This window comes from Sinocyclocheilus rhinocerous, unplaced genomic scaffold, assembly GCF_001515625.1.
Source record: "Sinocyclocheilus rhinocerous isolate Xijiao unplaced genomic scaffold, SAMN03320098_v1.1 scaffold469, whole genome shotgun sequence".
NCBI lineage: Eukaryota > Metazoa > Chordata > Actinopteri > Cypriniformes > Cyprinidae > Sinocyclocheilus > Sinocyclocheilus rhinocerous.
The window spans coordinates 160,906-174,312 of NW_015636034.1; the positions used below are offsets into that span (position 1 = coordinate 160,906).

A 13,407-nucleotide genomic window follows, 5' to 3' on the forward strand; every position below is an offset into this window, starting at 1 on the left:
TCAAAGAAGCACAAATAAAGATATAGGTGCAAACAGAATACAGTGACGTCAACCTTGGTTTTAATAAGCAGTTATTTTATGACACAGAACGCGTTGGTGAAACTCATGCATCTAGCAAGAACTTAATACACAAAATAGTCATATTGATTCAAGCATTTAACATTTATGAATGAATTAAATGTCAGTAGCCTAATGAACAATACTGTACAAATTATAGCGATCACGAGGTAGGTCCTATTCTATCCCAAACGCGTACAGTAAAGTGGACATACAGTATAGCCTACAACACCCCATCAGTTATATTCAGGTCAATAGTGCCACCTGTTGGCGCAGTTTTGTAACTTAGAGAACAACTCCCGTTATTTTCGAGATCACGAGAAAATTAAGTCGTTATAACGAGAAAACAACTCCCGTTATGTCGAGATCACGAGAAAATTAAGTCGTTATAACGAGAAAACAAGAAGGAAAAAATATATATTGCATGGCCGCTTAGAACTTCCGTAGTTTATAAAGATGTATATCCTAAATTGTAATAACAGTGTTGCAAACTACACAGAAAAAATACACTTTTTTTTTTTTGCTTTATTTTTGTAAGATTTTCAGGACTTATTTCCTGCTCTCTTCATAAAAACTTCTGACTTCAGGATAGAAAATGATCATTTGACAGAAATGACAGAAAATTACATAAGCAGGGCGTTAGTTTATATTTTCTAGCATTTTTAGTGACTATATAAGGCTAAAATCCTGATAGAGAAAGAATGTATTAATTTATTGTTCCATTTATGTGTCCATGTGTTGTTAAAAAAAATCTGTCATCTGTTTGTCTTTGAAGACTCTTAATCATCTGACCTAGATGTTCTTTTTGGGTATTGGCTGTGGTGTGTGTGTGTGTGTGTGTGTGTGTGTGTGTGTGTGTGTGTGTGTGTGTGTGTGTTTGTTTGGGTCAAATTTATTTGTGTGTGTGTGTGTTGATTTGCTCTTCTATATAGGACGATTGGAGGAGTGGGGGTGCGGATCATCCTGGATTTACTGATTTGCCCCACAGGGCTTTATGCATCAGGCCCAGGGGCTGCTCCTACATTTATAGCAACACAAAAAAAGGACTATGTAGCGGTCATTTTTGGTCTTATTTGCTAAGCAGATTAGGCTTGAGGAAGGCTGGAGTGATTTTGAACTTGGCCTGGAGGCTGATTTACTGCAGAGTAATTCTGCTTGGATGCTGCTGGTGCAATATCCTCCAAAAAGGAGAGACAATGTGAATTTAGAAATCTGTGTGTGTGTGTGTGTGTGTGTGTGTGTGTGTGTGCACGTTTTTGTTACACATGAGGACACAAATTTGTATAATGACATAGGTATTACAAGGAGAAGGTGACTTATGAGGACATTACCCCATGTCCCCATTTTCAAAACGCTTATAAATCATACAGAGTGAGTATTTTTTGAGAAAGTAAAAATGCACAGTTTTCTGTAAGGGGTAGGTTTAGGTGTAGGGTTGGTGTAGGGCAAGAGCACATACAGTTTGTACAGTATAAAAACCATTACGCCTATGGAATGTCCCCACAATTCACAAAAACAAACCTGTGTGTGTGTGTGTGAAGATTCTCATTTACTGTAGGTGCACCAGAGCATCATGATTCAGTGTTTTATATGAGAAATAATCATGTTGTGCAAATAGATCTATATTCTGTCTGTACCACCCCCAAAATTGTTTTATTTTTGAATTTTTTTTCTGTTCTTTGTTTTGTGTTTTGTTTTTTGCTTTTGTTCTGTGTTTGGTTTGGTTTTGAGATGACCTGGGCATAACTTGACCAGTTAGTGAATTTTATACTTTGCATTTGATATGCCCTTTCTCATGATAGTTCATGCCCACTGGGCCCTCTGATAGTATTAGTGCAGTGTTTGTGATTTGCACCAATTTAATTTGTTGAGATCTCATACGTTTCTTTTTTTTACCCATGTGCAGACTCCTGGTCTAAGGGCACGACCAACCCGTCTGCAGTGGTTTGCAGAGAAATGCATTGCAGCCCAACAGGTCAGTGTTTCTCTGCCGTTTTGTCTGAAAAAGTGATTTGCTATATAGATCAATAGAGTGTGTATCACTGTTTGAATCTCTCTTTCCCCAGATGGAGCCCCTTGAGAACATGGTGGACATGACTGTCAAGCTGTTCGAGTGTGACAGAGATGACATGTACCACTATTTGTTACGCCTCTGCAGTAAGTCTCATGTGTTGGAGCTGAGACTGCAAACAGTGGATGAGCGTAACTACTTTGCACTGACATTGTTTTTTTTTTCTTGTCAGAGGAGACCAATGACTGGCAAAAGGCTGAGGCAACCTGGATGAAAATGCAAGAGGAAAATTTGGCTCCAAGAGAGAGGACCCTGCGTTTGCTTGCTGATATCCTTAAAAACAATGACAAGGAGGTGCCTTTCGAGGTGCCTGAGGTAAAAGAACCTATTCGATGTCCAATATAAAATCTGTTACACAAATCCTAAAACAAAGGCAGTTGAAAACCACCGCCCTTCAGTACTTGGAACTTTTTCTTTATAGATACATTTAGTCCTTATTGTCCTGCTTCTTATAATCTCTGTAGCAGGTGGAAACCATGAATTAATTAAACTTGAATTAATATCCAGAATTTAAGGAAGCATTATGGTGTAATGATGTGGCTGTTTTATGTGTAGGTGTGGTTTGAGGAGGTCAAAGGACAGCCTGAGATGTTTTTGGAGCAAGAGATCAAATCTAGCCCCATGGTTCAGGCTGCCCCTCGTAAAAGGGTTGCTGCTTCACCCCCTAAAGAGGCCACAGTTGATGACTACAGACTTAAACTCCTGTCTCTTTGCAAGAAGGGCAAAGCTCAAGGTAAGTTCTCTATGTAACTTTATGTAACTTCCCTTAAATCACTATGGTAAGCCATAGAGTTGTCAGGACGGATTTCCCAGGAAATGGCGTACTTGCACTGTTCAACTTTTGTAATTGTAACTTTTGTCTATTGTAACTTGTAGTTTTATTTTTCAGCCACTAGACAGCAAAACGTTACATAGTCACATACATACATTAAATTAAACATAAAATAAAATAAAAATTAAATGGTATAATAATATAAAAAAATCTAAATAAAACATTATATACAGTATATGTATATATTGTATATATTAATATAATATATTTATAGCTGTCGGCTTAGATTAAGTCAAGTCAGGTTTATTTATATAGTTATATATAATAGCTTTAAAATTGCTTCATAGTAGCTTTATAGTAAAAGTTAGTGTGACTGTCTCAAGATTAATTTTCAGGATGGTTAAAGGATGGTCATATGCATTATTATCTGTAGTGGTCTGAGTAGATTACGTTACCCCTGTTGTTTCTGATTCTCAGAGGCCAATGACATCCTGAAGGAAGCAGATAGCATGGGCATGGTCCTCAGCCCTGCTCCATATGATACCCTCATCAAAACCCTCCTAGCCTCAGGCAACATTGAGGATGCCATGGCTGTCAAAAACATGTGAGTCTGTCTGTGGGGGTCTCACCATCTAATATGTTTAAATTTGTATTGCAGGTTGCTAAATTACAGGTTTTAAGGTCATGGCTGTTGAAGCCGATTTTGCAGCATCAGAAAATCTTCTTGAATTGAAACGGATGAATGCTGATAAGCTCCTTCTAGCTGAACACACACACGCATACATGTCTTATGGTTTGAGCCCTTTCAGAGTTACTAGATAATCTCCGAGTTCTCAGAAGAGCTTGACAAGATGCAAAAATGACAGTCCTTTGCCGTTTAGTAATAGGTCTTTGTGTTTGTGCTGATCTTTGATCTATCCATAAAGCTCAGATGTTTCACTAGGTCGTATTATATGTCTGATGATATATCCTTATGAAAGAAAGCCATCGCCACTATAATCTTGTGCATGCTTTCAGGAAGCATTCAGAAATGTCTGTATACCAGGCTATCACGCAATAGCCATTGCGGTGGGTGTTAACTGACCCTATTCATGGATGGAACATGATCTCCCACTGTATCACACTATAGTTTTGTTGTTGCAAAGGTACTTTAAACCAAGTTTTTAGAAGCTGTATATATGTACAGAGCTGGGTAGATTACTTGAAAATTGTAGTCCATTACTGATTTCAAATTACATGACAAAAATTGTAGTTAGTAACAATCCATTACATTACACATTTTAGGTAATATATTCAGACTACTTTAATTATACTATAAATATTTAAATAGGATAATCTTGTACCATATTGATATAAATATGCAAAGAGAAAGTAAATGTATCACATTTGTTGTTATTAACATCATGAAGTGTATTAAACATTACATTACATAAAGGTTTCCTAAACTGGGGCACTGAATGGCAGTACAGAAAACAACAGTACTATGCTTTACTGTTATTTATGATGGCCAATATATTGAAAACCATGCATATAAGGTATGTGTGTGTGTGTGTGTGTGGTGGACTTCATGCAGATGTTTGGCAGGACGTTGGTTTCGGCCAGCGGGGTGCTTTAAGGACAGATTAAGGGGATTGGGAATGGAAGAGAGAACGAGGGATGGGATTGTCCAGCACTTAAAGCACTAGACGAGAGTAAGGAGAAGGACACAAGGATTTTCTTGGGATTGATAAGAGTAACTCTGACTCTGGTCTCTGGGCCAATCTGCCGTGTGAGCGGCTGTTGGCCGGTCGCCGTTGAGATAAGAAGCGGTGGCTGATGCTCAATCGGGCGGCCGGATTAATCTGGCCAGTGAGGGTAATAAAAAAGAAGACTTTGATTGAGGTTTAAGTGACGAATGAGGGGAAAACGAACGTGGAGAGTGGATCCAGATTTGTTGGATCTGTTCAGTCTCACACACATGTATGCACACAATTTTAAGATGAGCAGTGAAAAAAGGCTCAGCATCAACACACATACACAACATCATGTATTATTCATAAATACAGCTGATCCCACAACACAAACTACAGATGTGTTCAACCAATACCTTTTCAATCTTCCTTTTGTCTTCTCAGTGCCACTGATCATATTCCTGGATTCAGTTTAAGTGACAATGCCAACAACCTTCTCATCATCTCTCAGGTGAAGAGATGCCAGATGAAAGGCGAGTACAAAAGTGGATTTGTTCTCCCAGTTACTGCTGAATACTGGGGAACGCCATAGTTTCTTCCAAGGCTTTGTTTTATTAAACCTGACCACATGATCTCTCTCACAGATGCCATGGGGACTCTTAAGGGCATGTTACAGGCTGACCAGGTGCCCACTCAGCTGGCCATCACTCGACTGGTCCAGGGTCTCGCAAGTGAAGGAAATTCACAGGACATCCAGGAAGCGGAGGCCTTGGTGAAGACTTTAGGCTCCATCAAGCTGTCCAGCATGTTATTTGTCAACAATACTGCTCTCGCTCATATTAAAAAGTATGTTTTTTTTTGTTTTTTTTTGGTTAAGGCAAGATTTGCTGTTATTGCTTATGAACTCCTTACTAAACAAAACTGCAAATCCAGTAGACTTACTCTGCTGTTCAAAAGTTTGGGGTTGGTAAGATTGTTTTAATGTTTTTTGTAGTCTCTCGTGCCGCATTTATTTGATTAAAAACAGTAATACTGTGAAATATTACATTTCAAAATAACGTTTTTCTATTTGAAAATTTTGTAAAAAATGTATTCATCTGATGGCAAAGTTGAATTTTTAGCAGCCATTACACCAGTGTCACATGATCCTTCAGAAATTATTCTCATGCAGATTTGGTGCTAAAGAAATATCGAGTATTGTCAATGTTGAAAACCGTTATGCTGTGTAATATTTTTGCACAAACTATGATTCTCTATGAAATTCTTTGTTGAATAGAAAGTTAAAAATAACAGCATTATTATTATTAAGTATTTTTAAATGTTAATTTCTTTAATTTCAAAAGAAAAAATCTGACCCCAAACCTATGAACAGTAGTGAATTATGCAGCCATAGAAAAGCCAGAAAGTTTTTAAACTCAGATTTTCAGGCAGATTTTCTTTGGAAATCTTGAAACATGGAAATGGGGAAAAAAATGGGATTTTTTTTTTCTAGTTACGCTTGTAGTTAAAACAGTAAGCTAATTTATTATAAATTCATTTATTATGAATTATATATCTCATTTGATTTAAAATAATAATAATGTCACAAAAATCTATTCAAAAAACTTTTTTTTGTTAAAAAAATGTATTTTTTAATCCTGTAATTATGAACAATTGAAAAAGTCAGCTGAAAAATCATGGCAGCTCATTGGTCAAAAGGCATAGGAACGACATACATTGGGACATAAATCATCTGTAATAACCAGAATATCAATAGACACTTGTGGAAGCAACCACCTAGAACACACTGGCAACCCCCATAACACCCTAACATTATGGCATCAATGCAATGCACCAAAATCTAGTGTGTAGCTACAAGACTCAAAAGATCTCATTGGCTCAGCTACTAGAGCTACTCGCAATACTCGCGATGAGCAGTCATTCAGATGTTTTTAAAGTGGATGCACAGTTAAATGAAATGCAGCTAAAATTGGCACCACATACCTGGCAGCTGGAGGGAAGCAGATGACACAGAGGTTAAGACTGTGATTGACTATGACAAAGACTTGATTATAGATGTATTATTATCTCAGAAACTCTGAACCACATGCTCAGTGTTTCTAACAAAGGGAGCACTAGCAGACTGTCTGGCGGGTGAGATTAGATTCCACCCGCACAAACTTTTCTTGGTTATTTTTGTGAAAACAAATTCATGAAAAGAACAATGAAGCACCCTTGTTTCTGTAAATAACATGAAATGTGCCCTCTCTGTGGTTTGACCTTGACTAAAAATTGGTGTCATCGCAGGTTTGTTGTTCCTACAAAGGACCGTCCGCTCATGTGGCCTTTTCTCACACCTCAATTTCATCTTCTGTTCTTTCATCTTACCTTTCCTCCATCCCCTTCATCCCTCTCCACCCATTATTATTAAAGGCTCAAATCTGCTGTGATGGCTAGGACTATGTAGTCTGAATAATTCACAGTGGGCCGCACTAATGTGTTGCCCAGTTTCCGGAGCCCCGCCTCGCCTCTTAACCAGTCAGTTTGGCTCAGCCGCACACAGCACACGTGTCACTGTCGCTTAGGTCCACCCGGGGGTCAGAGTTCACCCCGACAGGACGAAGCAGTGCAAACGGGAAGCCGCCCAATCAGCCGTGAGGAACGCTTTGCTCTTCCGCTGTCCTACACTGTCTTAAGACTTTGGCAATGGCGAGGAATGACAATCTATGGCTAGGTCAGGAATATTAATGTGGCTGATGAAAGTTTTATGCACTTACTGTTGTGTAAATGAAGGTCGGGGATGGAAGAGACGCAGAAATGGAATGGAAATTTTCACATGGCTTGCTATTTTCCACCTGCCTTTCTTTAGTTATACTCTTTGAACCAAAGGTATGTTTTTCGGATGCAAAAAAGGGCCAACTATAATATATTTTGGTCTCTAAATATGGCTTTGATCCCTCCTTCAGTGAAAGTCTAACCAAATGCAGTTGTTTTTTTTTAACCCATTGCTTTATTCTGTAAACCAGGTGAAAATTCTTATACTGATCACTTGGAAAATTGTCACACCAGCCATGGGAATTATTAATCATTCATGTCCATAGCACAAATGTGTTGTATGAGTTGAATACTTGAGGTTAAGGCATTGGTTTTCATAACAGAATTTCCTCTGATTTTGAAGGCATGTCTTATTTTTATATTGGATCCCTAACAAAGTTAGTGGAGTTTTTCTGGCTCTATAAAGGAGTTTGTTCAAGTCACTAACACCAAGTATGACCTCTCTTTTCTCCCTCTGCAGTGAGGACATTGACAGTGCGGTGGAGCTGTTGGAGTCCTTTTACATCCAGAACACAGAGAATCAGAAATCCAGTATTTCTTTTGTCTTCCGCAAAGTTCTAGATGCCAACAACGATGCTGTACTAGATAAATGTAAGACCCACACACCACCTCTTCATCAGTATCAGTGGTTCTCAACCAGAGATGCTCGGCAAACTTCCAACACCTCCAAAAAAAACCCTGCAATAATTGTGCTTTTAGCGGGACATCCTGGGGCAGTCTCAAAGTGACATTTTTGTACTTTATTTACCCCATAGGAGTAGCTTATTACTGCTTTAAAAAAGTAATGTGCACTTTTTTTAGAGGTCAATACAAAGTTGCCCCCATTGCACCAGTGGCTGTTGTATCCCAAAAGGTAAAATTTTTGCTTTTTTTTTTTCTGACAGAGAAAGGGGCTGCAAGATGATAGTAAAATATTTAAGAAAGTGCTTAAAATAAGTCATTTAAAAAGTCAGGTTAAAGTAAGCTGACATATTTCTAATTTCAATCTGTCCCATCGACAGCAATTGTTTTTGAAGAACATACGGTTATTTCTTTATTTTAATATTATTTAAAATGCAGTTGGTTAGTTATTTTAATGTTAACACTCCTAGTTTGTTAAAGTCGTCATGAAATGGAAGTTGGAACCTGTTCTGACGTATCAGAGTAAAACGGCTATTGAATGAGAGTAAAAGTGTATAACTACCTGTTTTTGTCCATCCATTTGATCGCAGAACGTGAGTGTTGCAAACTAAATTGTTTCATGTAAGTCAAGGGAGTGGTGGCACATTAATGTTTTTGATTAAAGATTACAAAGGTTTATATTTAAAATCCAATAGTACATAGGAATAGTACTTCTATGGCAGAGGAGTCTTCGGATGGGCTTTTTGAAGTCAAAAAGTTTGATAGCCACTGATACAGAACTGTGTTCTTTGAGTACTTCTGAACGGACTTCTAGCCCTTGTTTGTGAGTTTCTGGATTGGAGAAACATTACAGCACCCGCTGATGTGTTGTAACATAGTAATCACCGTCGAAGCATGTGATTGATTGACATCTCTCTCTACGTCCAGTGAGTGCCATGGCGGAAAGGCTCTGCAATCACTTTGCCTCCTACAGAGCCGCAACAGACCTCTTCCTGATTTACTTGGACACGGGCAGGACAGAAGAGGCCAAGTTCCTCCTGCAGGTACCGTCTCTCACAAACCAAGATATGCATGAGTACTCCGTGACGACCTTGCTAAATTGCTGAATCTAATTCGAGTTGGTATTGGAACTGGCTGACCCTGTCACTGACTGCAATTCCATCTCAAGCGATAGCTGCTCTTTCTGACCTCTCCCTGTCTCATATTTTAATCATTCAGTCGTTTTTGCATGCTTAGATACTCTTGTTTAAGTAAGATCTTTCCTCTCCCTCTTTCAGAAAGCACTTTAGCGAGTTGAGGAACAAAATGGTTGCATTAAGGTACCACTAAACCCAGGAGTGAGTAAAATCCTTTGAGATGTTGAAATAACAGGAAGCTTTGCTTCTCAGCGTCCCCGAGATGGAATGCTAAATATCATAAGATTTTACAGAAAGTCTCAGATCAGCATATTCGGTTTGGTCTTGTTCGCTTTGTTGTAGGTGTCGTGAATCGCATCAGAGAGTACCTCTCAGGAGTGAAGCTGCTGGGCTGCAGTTTTAATTGCTCTGATTGTCGTGAAGGCACCTCAGCCTCCGTTCATTTTAATATAGCAGCCTGTTAAAAGCCTCCCAGACCCCTCAGCTTTTAAATTAGCAGATGCAAGAGAAACACACAGCTTTCACGACTGGCTTGTAATGTGACCTCATTGGCACGGAACCCAGAGAAAGCACAGAGCAGTCCAGCGATTTCAAAACACACAAGACAGGATGATGTTTTCCTTCAGAAGAGATTCAGACTTTTTTTTTACAACATATGAATTTAGCAATTTAATTAAGTCTTCTGAAAAGACATGATCGCTTTATATGATGAGTAGGCTTTTTATTTTTTTTTATATATAAATATTGGTTCTATGCACATACATAGAGTTGAAAATGGTAAATGGAAGCTCAAATGTGCTTGCTTGACATGCGACAAGAACCTATGGTTAAGCTGCTGTTTACCATATTTTGAATAAGAATTACTCTTACAATGTCTTTATGAACTTTTTGAAGCTTAAAAGTTTTGGTTACATTGACTTGCAATGGAGAGACCGAAGTCTCTCAGGTTCTCAAGGCTTAATTACCAATATCTTCATTTGTATTTCAAAGATGAACAAAAGTCTTAAGGGTTTTTCGTGAATAAACAATGACACAATTTTAATTTTGGGTGAACTATATCTTTAAACTTTGTGTTAACATGAAACTAGTTTAAACTATGTGATCCCATTTTCACTCCCTGCCATAATAATATAAAGATGGTAAACCAAGCAAGAAATTGACAGACATTTTATTTCGAGAACAGTCTAAACACAGAAATGGTCAGAAATACCTAACCAGAAACTCTAGAACAGATCATGGTCATGAAAAACCTGGAAAGTAATATTAAAATTATAAATAATTGACATTTCTGTATTGTAATGAAATGTTTTTAGCATACAATACTGATTTGAAGCTTTTAAAGCTCATGATCCTGTTTACCGGCATTCTAAGCATTTTACATGATATAAAAAAAATTGCTATTATGCCACAAATGCTGTCGATGTAACTTGTATCGCAAGATGAAAGTTTAATCCATGCTTGCTTTAAAGGTGCTCAGAATATTCATATAAAAGCCTGATTTCTTCATACCTGCTAATATCTTCTTTTTGACAAAGCTGCTTAAGGTTGTTGAATCTTCTCAAGACCTACAGTTTCTGTACGGCACAGTTTATTCTTCCAGAATTCACTGTGCCTTCATTTAACTTGTGTTATATTGTCCTGATTAAAGAGTGTGAAAATTGCTTGAAAGCTCAGGAGCACGCCGATGCAATTCAAAGCCTTTATACGGCTAAGTGTAGATAATTGTACTTTAAATTGGGCGGACACTGTACATTTTAATTTTCATAAAGAAATAAGTGGTTATTTGCCTGACTCCCTTATTACCTGTATAATTAACCCTCAACTATAGAGTGCTAAAGGATGTAATGGAAGATGGAGACATTCAAAAACACGCGCTTCCATCATGCTGTTACAAACACCTTCATACACTCCCCTTTGCCTTCTTTTAACTGCCTGCTGTGTGGATTCAGGAAATACAAGTAATTGTTTTTATAGCAAGGGGTTATGTTTTGCTCAAGGGCATATGCTGTGTGCATGTGAACACACACACACACACGTTATGATACAGGGTAAATGTTTGTGTTTAGAGTTCTCTTGTGCTTCTTTGATTGCTTTAGCGCTGTGCGGCTGTCAATGAGCAGAAGGACACAATGTTCACAAAGAGTGTGAAAATTGCTTGAAAGCTCAGGAGCACGCCGATGCAATTCAAAGCCTTTATACGGCTAAGTGTAGATAATTGTACTTTAAATTGGGCGGACACTGTACATTTTAATTTTCATAAAGAAATAAGTGGTTATTTGCCTGACTCCCTTATTAGCTGTATAATTAACCCTCAACTATAGAGTGCTAAAGGATGTAATGGAAGATGGAGACATTCAAAAACACGCGCTTCCATCATGCTGTTACAAACACCTTCATACACTCCCCTTTGCCTTCTTTTAACTGCCTGCTGTGTGGATTCAGGAAATACAAGTAATTGTTTTTATAGCAAGGGGTTATGTTTTGCTCAAGGGCATATGCTGTGTGCATGTGAACACACACACACACACGTTATGATACAGGGTAAATGTTTGTGTTTAGAGTTCTCTTGTGCTTCTTTGATTGCTTTAGCGCTGTGCGGCTGTCAATGAGCAGAAGGACACAATGTTCACATACATGTTGCGAGCGGCTCAGCAGCCGGGACAGGTAAACAAACCCAGTTTGTTCTAGTCTTCATGCTCTGAACTTTCATTAAGTGTATGTACAGTTTATATGCAATATAGTCACACAGTTTGTGAATAAAGACACTCTATTTTCATTCCTGTACAGGCTGCCAAAATCAAGGCTCTGTCTGAGCTGATTCCTGACTTCACGGAGAAGGAGAATATCTTTTCACATTTGGTGAAATGCTATGGTAAGACCACTGTTTGCATCAACACTGCTAGATATACAGTTCAGTAAGATTTATTATTTATTTATTCATTATCATTATTTTTTTAATTCAGCATGGATGTGTTAAACTGATTAAAAGGGACATTTGTAAGATTCTAAGAATTTCAAATAAATGCAGTTTTTTTTAAAGCTGCAGTCCGTAACTTTTTTTTGGTTAAAAATGATCCAAAATCAATATTTGAGCAAGTACAAAACCAGCCAGTGTTCAAAACTATCACCTTACTTTAGCCCGATTCACAACGGTTAGTTTATAATAACTTTTTCTAATTTGAGTGGTACGGGTAGGTTTTCGTGGGAAATTCAAGCATGCTGCCTTACTTGCATTACGTCACGTCTGTAAACATAAAGAAGTTGTCCCGGCTACTAGGCTATCGCATGTGAGGATGCTACAGGTGAAGGATCGTTTGTAGCCTTTTCTCACAGCAGCTGGAATAATTAAATGTCAAAAAATCATTTTGATGGCGGATTGTAATCCAGAAAGGATTATGTGTTTATGAAACACATGTGACTTAAATTATTTCAGTTTTAAATGTGCATCTGATTACAGATAGCATACGTGGGATTACACAAGATTTGTATTTTAAAGACAACCAGTTCGAAGGGAGCATAGTTTGCTTTTTGGGTTAAAAGAATTTCTTGGTATGAAATTCGAATGGTATGACAATTAGAGATTCGACTGTACAGAAATTGAAATCTACACGCTAATACACACTATACTCATAGTCAGGCAATGCTGATGTTGTTAACTTTAATAATCTGAGAATAAAATATAACAATAATAATAATTTGCACGGTTTGATGTGATATGAGCTAATCGATCGTTAGATTAAATCACCATTGGTAGCACGATTTATTGTAATGCTTTTTTCCTCAGTTGGTCAGAACAAACGTGGCAGACTTGTTACTTACTTGTTCAGATGACAATATCCGGTGAAAATTCTTATTTGGGTCATATATTCCAAGACGTAGGCTAGAATCTGTGATTACTAAGTATAGGATTCACACCAGTGCGGTGACTGACTGCCACACATACTCAAAACATTAGATTCATCCGCGCTGGAGCCGCACCGGCGCACAACCCACACAATGAAAATAATTCCGCAAGTAACTGCAATTGCAAGTTTCAAACAGAGATGGCGGCAAAGAGGCAAAACTTACGGACTGCAGCTTTAACTTTCTATTCATCAAAAAACCTGAAAAGAATTGGTTTTCACAATAATATTGCGCAGCACGGCTGTTTTCAACATTGATAATACTAAGAAATGTTTCTTGAGCAGCAAATATGCATATTAAATGATTTCTGAAGGATCATGTGACACCGAAGACTGGAGTAATGATGCTGAAAATTCAGCTTTG

The 13,407-nt window shown here is 37.9% G+C and overlaps 1 protein-coding gene across 1 annotated transcript in view; it reads left to right on the plus strand.

Annotated features, from left to right (window-relative positions):
- The window catches only part of lrpprc (leucine-rich pentatricopeptide repeat containing), a 73,448-nt gene that overhangs the window by 38,441 nt on the left and 21,600 nt on the right, over positions 1-13,407 (plus strand). The window contains exons 25-35 of the mRNA XM_016562086.1: positions 1,964-2,032; positions 2,124-2,214; positions 2,301-2,443; positions 2,684-2,861; positions 3,378-3,504; positions 5,015-5,103; positions 5,215-5,416; positions 7,845-7,975; positions 8,933-9,048; positions 11,731-11,805; positions 11,929-12,013. Coding sequence (XP_016417572.1) covers positions 1,964-2,032; positions 2,124-2,214; positions 2,301-2,443; positions 2,684-2,861; positions 3,378-3,504; positions 5,015-5,103; positions 5,215-5,416; positions 7,845-7,975; positions 8,933-9,048; positions 11,731-11,805; positions 11,929-12,013 — 1,306 coding nt within the window. The remainder of the gene's footprint in view (positions 1-1,963; positions 2,033-2,123; positions 2,215-2,300; positions 2,444-2,683; positions 2,862-3,377; positions 3,505-5,014; positions 5,104-5,214; positions 5,417-7,844; positions 7,976-8,932; positions 9,049-11,730; positions 11,806-11,928; positions 12,014-13,407) is intronic.